General features: G+C 36.6%; 1 gene segment (V, D, J or C); it reads right to left on the reverse strand.

The window, feature by feature from the left end:
* Window positions 1-3,134: 3,134 nt before the first annotated feature.
* Window positions 3,135-3,860, reverse strand: LOC101340879 (T-cell receptor alpha chain V region CTL-L17-like). The segment is given in 2 exon segments: window positions 3,135-3,478; window positions 3,651-3,860. Coding segments are annotated over 2 exon segments (396 nt in total).
* Window positions 3,861-6,851: the final 2,991 nt, after the last annotated feature.

Genomic DNA, 6,851 nt, shown 5'->3' on the forward strand with positions numbered 1-6,851 from the left:
ACACAAAAATTTTCAACAAAATTTTAGCCAATAGAATTCAACAGCATATCAAAAAAAATAATAATGCATCATAACCAAGTAGGATACATACTAGTTATGCAGGGAAAATAAATCTACATAATCTGCCATATAAATTTTAAAAAAGAATCACATAATCATATCAATCCATGCAGAAAAGGCATTTGAAAAAGTCCAACACCAGCTCATGATAAAGACTCTAAGTAAAACAGGAATAGAAGGGAGATTCCTCAACATAATAAACCAACAGCTAACATCGTTCTAAATGGAGAGATACTGAAAGAGTTCCTCTTGAGAATGGGAACCAGACAAGGATGCCTTTTATTCAACATCATGCTGGAAGTCCTAGGTAGAGAAATAAGGTAAGAAAAAGAAATAAAGGATATCCAAACTGGTAAGGAAGAGGTAAAACTCTCCCTATTCACACATGATATGATCTTATACTCAGAAAACCCCAAAGAATTCCAAAAAAAGCTACTGGAACTAATAGGAGATTTCACCAAAGTAGCAGGATACAAGATTAACATACAAAAATCAGTAGGATTCCTCTTCACCAACAAAGAGAACTTTAAAAAGGAAATCACCGAATCAATACTATTTACTATAGCCCCCAAGAACATGAAGTACTTAGGAATAAATCTAACCAGGGATGTAAAAGATCTATACAAAGAAAAGTAAAAAACACTACTGCAAGAAACCAAAAGAGACCTACCTAACTGGAAAAACATACTGTCTTAGTCATCTAGTGCTGCTATAGCAGAACTACCACAAGTGGATGGCTTCAACAAAGAGAAATTTATTCTCTCAGTCTAGTAGGTTACAAGTCCAAATTCAGTGCATCAGCTCCAGGAGTAGCCTTTTTCTCTCTGTCGGCTCTGGAGGAAGGTCCTTGTGATGCATCAGTCTTCCTTTAGTCTGGGAGCATCTCAGCGCAGGACCCTCAGGTCTGAAGGACACACTCTGCTCCCGGCACTGCTTTCTAGGAGGTATGAGGTTCCCATGTGTCTCTGCTCGCTTCTCTCTTTTATATCTCAAAAGAGACTGCCTTAAGACACTACACAATCTTGTATACCTCATCAGTATAACTGCCACTAATCCATCTTATTAGATCATAGTGATTGAATTTACAACACATAAGGAAATCACATCAGATTACAAAATGGTACACAATTATACAATACTGGGAATCATGACCCAGCCAAGTTGACAGATATTTTGGGGGGACACAATTCAATCCGTGACACATAACATGCTCATGGATAGGAAGAGTCAACATTGTGAAAATGTCAATTTTACTCAAAGTGATCTACAGTAAGAATGCAATCCTCATCTAAATTGAAACAGCATTCTTTAACAAGATGCCGAAATAAATCCAAACTTTATATGGAAAGGGAAGAGGCCTCAGATAAGTAAAGTACTACTGAAGAAAAAGAACAAAGTGGGAGGCTTCATACTACCTGTCAAAATAGCCCGGTACTCATACTGGTACAACCACAGACACATAAATGAATGGAACAGAACTGAGAACCCAGACATAAATCCATCCATGAGCAGTAGATATTTGACAAAGTGCCAAAGTCCGTTAAATGAGGAAAAGACAGTCTCTTTAACAAATGGTGCTGGCATAACTGGATATCCATCTGTAAAGAAATGACAAGATCTATACCTCACACCATACACAAGAACTAACCCAAAATGGATCAAAGACCTAAATATAAAATCTAAAACAAAAAAGACTATGGAAGAAAAAATAGGGACAAAGCTAGGGGTCCTAATGCAAGACATAATTAATATACAAACCATAACCAATAATGCACAAACACCAGAAAAGAAACTAGATAACCGGGAGCTCCTAAAAATTAAACACGCTCATCAAAAGACATCACAAAAAGAGTAAAAAGAGAACCTACAGACTGGGAAAAAATTTTTTTGCTACCACATTCGACAAGGATCTAATCTCTAATATCTACAAAATACTTCAACACCTTAATAACATAAGTAAAATAATTCAATTCAAAACTGGGCAATGGATATGAACAGACACTTCACCAAAGAAGAAGTTCAGGCAGCTAACAGACACATGAGAAAATTTTCCCGATCATTAGTCATTAGAGAAATGCAAATCAAAACTACCATGAGATACTATCTCACCCCAACAATACTGACACTAATCTAAAAAACACAAAATAACAAATATTGGAGAGGTTTCAGGGAGATGTGAACTCTTATACACTGTGGGAATGAAAAATGGTACAACCACTACAGAAATTGATCTGGCACTTTCTTAACAGGCTAGAAACAGAAAGACCAAATAATTTAGCAATCCCACTCCTAGGAATATACCCTAGAGAAATGAGAGCCATCACATGAGTAGACATACGCACAACCACATTCCTTGCAGAACCATTCACAGTAGCAAAAAGATGGAAACAAACTAAATGCCCCTCAACACATGAATGGATAAACAAATCATGGTACATACTACAATGGAATACCATGCAACAATAAAGTAAAATGATTACACAAGATTTTCATTTTATATTTTTCTGTTTTTTTCTCTAATATGCAATTAATACTTTTAAAATCAAAAAAAAAGCTAATAAACTCTATTATTCTTGAGTCTTTCTAAAGAAGACTATTCTCTGACATTAACACCAAGGTGTTTTTGCTAAGAGAGAAATCTGAATGATACCCATAAAGTCAACCCTGAAGCCTGGATATGTAACAAGAAATCACTAATTCCCCTTTAGATTCCATTCCAAATATTCCTACATTTATTGGGTCATTTTGAAACAGACCTTCTTTAGGATGTTTTAGAATGTCTACGTATTAGTAAATTCTAAAACAATACTTAGGTGGTGCAAACAGTTAACGTGCTCATTGTTAATCAAAAGGTTGGAGGCTCCAGTCCACAGAGAAGCACTTCAGAAGAAAGGCCTGGCAAATTACTTCTGAAAAATATGCCATTGAAAATTCTATGGAGCACAATTCTACTCTGACACACTTAGGATAACCCTGAGTCAGAGTCAACTCAGTGGCAACTGATTTCATGAATTAGAAAAACAATACAGAAAAACCCTTGACTCAAAGATCTGCCAAAGGATGGGGGTTGGCCTTCAGATCAGTCTCAGATTTGGGTACAGGCTGCAGGTGTCTGGGGAGCACTGTGCTCTCACTGCACAGAAGTAGGTGGCTGAGTCCCCAGGATGAGGGTCTGCAATGTGCAGTGAGAAATGTTTCTCCTTCTTATTCAGTAGGACAGTGAATCTTTGGTCTTGTTTCTTGTCTGCGTTTCCAAGAATCTGTATAAGTAACTGAGGACCTCTTCCAGGTTCTTGTTTATACCAAAGGAAGTAGGTGGAAGCACTGTCAGTATAAGTGCAATTGGAAAAAGAGCTCTCTCCATCTTGGATACTCAAGAGAGGAGGACTCTGCTCCACTTTCTCTCCTCTACCCATACCTGTACAAAAAGGAAACATCAGAAAAGGAAAATGTCATCGGTCATCATTCTCCAGAGTTTGCATTTCTTTTCTTACAGTAACCACTGGAAATCTGGAAAAGGCTAGTCTCCCCCCTCAGACTTCTAGTGAATATTAACTAAACCACTCCACTCCCAAAAGCCCTCAACTTACAGTCTAGCTGCAGCCACAAGAACAGTAACAAAGGTCCAAAAAGTGTCTTCATTGTTCTTCCAATTGAGACTTGCAAACTCCAGCCAGGGAAGCTCCTTCTTTAATCAAGTTACCTCTTCCTTTCCTCCAAAACATAGTAGTTTCTTCAACTACAAACACAGAAATGTGCTGCTGCCTTTAGCCTATTGAGAGAAATCAACCAAAAGGAAAACTTGCAGATGTTCTGCATCAGCAGAGATGCTCTGCCATCTTGTGGTCAGATCCCAAACTGTTAAACCAGCTGGTCAAATCCTCTACTCTTACCTGTGTATGAGAGACACTGACACACAAAACAGCAATAGGTCAAATAAACTAGTCTCCAAGTGTGTCTCCAATCAGGAGGCAAGTGGGTTAGCAGAAAGCAAACATAATAAAAATGTAAGTTTCAGGATTCCACTTTATCTCCTCAGCACACTGCTGACTAACTTTGAATTAATTGGAAAGAGTTGAATACTTTCCATGTTTATTCAACATGGGCTTGCTCTATTTGAAATAAGGAAAATACCATGACTGACTCTGCTAAGCCATTGAGGAGTAAAACTTTCCTTCTCACTGATCTCTTTTCAAATTGGCCAGAGAATTAATTAGCCAAATCAGCCATCTTGGTTTTGCTCTCACAGTGGAAAACCCTTTCTAAAGGTAACCTTTAAGCACAAAGATTGATGTAAAAGAGAGAGGTTCACTATATATGTCAGATACACAACCTTGTAGCCTCTACTCCTCCATTCCTGAACTTATCCCTCATCTTGCCATTCCCAGGAAATTGATAATGCTATGGGCCAAATCCCACCATTTGTCTGTCGGTTTGTTGTACTGTGGTAGTTTACATGTTACAGTCATGCTGGAAGATATGCCACCAGCATTTCAAATATCAGCAGGATCACCCTTGATGGACAGGATTCAATGGTTAAAGCTTATAGACTAAGACAGACTAGAATGAAATACCTGGCAATCTACTTCTGAAAAAATTGACCACTGAAAATCTTATGGATAGCAGCAGAACATTGTTTGATACTGTGCAGAAGGATGATCCCCTGAGGTTGAAAGTAGCTCAGAATAATAACTGCAGAAGAGCTGCCTCCTCAAAGTAGGGCTGACCTTAATGATGTGGATGGAGTTAAGCTTCCAGGACCATCATTTGCTGATATGGCACAACTCAAAATGAGGAGAAATGGCTGCAAACATCCATTATTAACCAGAACAGGGAATATACAAAGTATGAATCAAGGAATATTGGAAGTTGTCAGAAATGAAATGGAACACTTGAAGATCAATATCCTAGGCATTAGTGAGCTGAAATGGACTGGTATCATCCATTTTGAATCAGACTATCATACAGTCTACTATGCTGCGAATGAAAAAATAAAGAGGAACAACATTGTTGCATTCATTGTCAAAAAGAATATTTGAAGATCCACCCTGAAGTACAACACTGTCAGTGACAGGATATTATCCATACATCTACAAAGAAGACCAGTTAATATGACTATTATTCAAATTTATGCACCAACCACCAAATTGAAGATTTTTACCAACTTCTGCATTCTAAAATTGATCAAACATGCAATCAAGATACATTGTTAATTACTGGTGATTGAAATGCAAAAGTAGGAAACAAAGAAGGATCAGTAATTGGAAAGCATGGCTGTGGTAATAGGAATGACACAGGAGTTCACATGATAGAACTTTGGAATACCAATGACTTATTCTTTGGAAAATAGTCTAAGAGATAAATTTATAGCAATAAACATTCACATCAAAAAAGAAGAAAGGGCCAAAATCAAAACATTAAAGCTACAACTCAAACAAATAGAGAGCAGCTAAGAAGCTCTCAGGCACCAGAAGAAAGGAAATAATAAAGATTAGAGCAGAAATAAATGAAATACAGCACAGAAAAATACTGGAAAGAATCAACAAGACCAAAAGTTGTTTCCTTGAAAAGATCAACAAAGTGAACAAACCATTTGCCAAACTTACAAAAGAAAAACAGAAGAGAAAACAAATAATCCAAAGAAGAACTGAGACAGTTAATATAACAACAGACGCAACTGAAATAAAAAGAATCATAACAAAATACTACGAAAAATTGAACTCCAACGAATTTGAAATCTAGAGGAAATTGACAAATTTCTAGAAGCACATTAAATACCTAAACTAACACAAACTGAGGTAGAAAAAACTAATCAGACCCATAATAAAAGAAGAGATTGAAGACGTAATAAAAAAAACTTCCAACAACAACAACAAAAAAAAACCCTGGTATGGACAGCTTCACTGGAGAATTCTACCAAACTTTCAGAGAAGAGCTCACACCAATACTACTCAAATTATTCTAGAGCATAGAAAAGGAAGGAATACTCCTGAATTCATTCTATGAAGTCAATATAACCCTGATACCAAAGCCAGACAAAGACACCACAAAAAAAAACTACAAACCAATATCCTTCATGAACATAAATGCAAAAAATTCTCAACAAAATTCTAGCCAATAGAATTCTACAGCATATCAAAACAATAGTACATCATAACTAAGCGGGATTCATACCAAGTATGTAGGGATGGTTCAACGTCAGAAAATCAATCAACGTAATCCACCACATAAATAAAACAATAGAAAAGAATCACATGATCATAACAATCAATGCACAAAAAGGTATTTGACAAAGTTCAACACATATTCCTGATAAAAACTCTAAGCAAAATAGAATAGAAGGGAAATTCCTCAGCATAATAAAGAGCATTTATACAAAACCAACAGCCAACATCATTCTAAATGTAGAGAGACTGAAAGAATTCCCTTTGAGAACAGGAACCAGATAGGGATGCCCTTTCTTACCACTCTTATTCAACATCATGATGGGAGTCCTAGCTAGAACAATAAGGCAAGAAAAAGAAATAAAGAGCATCCAAAGTGTTAAGGAAAAGGTAAAACTATCCCTATTTGCACATGATATGATCTTACACACAGAAAACCCCAAGGAATCCACAAGAGAGTTACTAGAACTAATAGAAGATTTCAGCAAAGTAGTAGGATACAAAATTAACAAACAAAAATTAGTAGGATTCCACCCAAAGGGATCTACATAAATGGAAAAACATACCATGCTCATGGATAGGCAGACTCAACATTGTGAAAATGACAATTCTATCCAAAGCAATTTA

Source organism: Trichechus manatus, unplaced genomic scaffold (assembly GCF_000243295.1).
Source record: "Trichechus manatus latirostris isolate Lorelei unplaced genomic scaffold, TriManLat1.0 scaffold00273, whole genome shotgun sequence".
Classification (NCBI taxonomy): domain Eukaryota; kingdom Metazoa; phylum Chordata; class Mammalia; order Sirenia; family Trichechidae; genus Trichechus; species Trichechus manatus.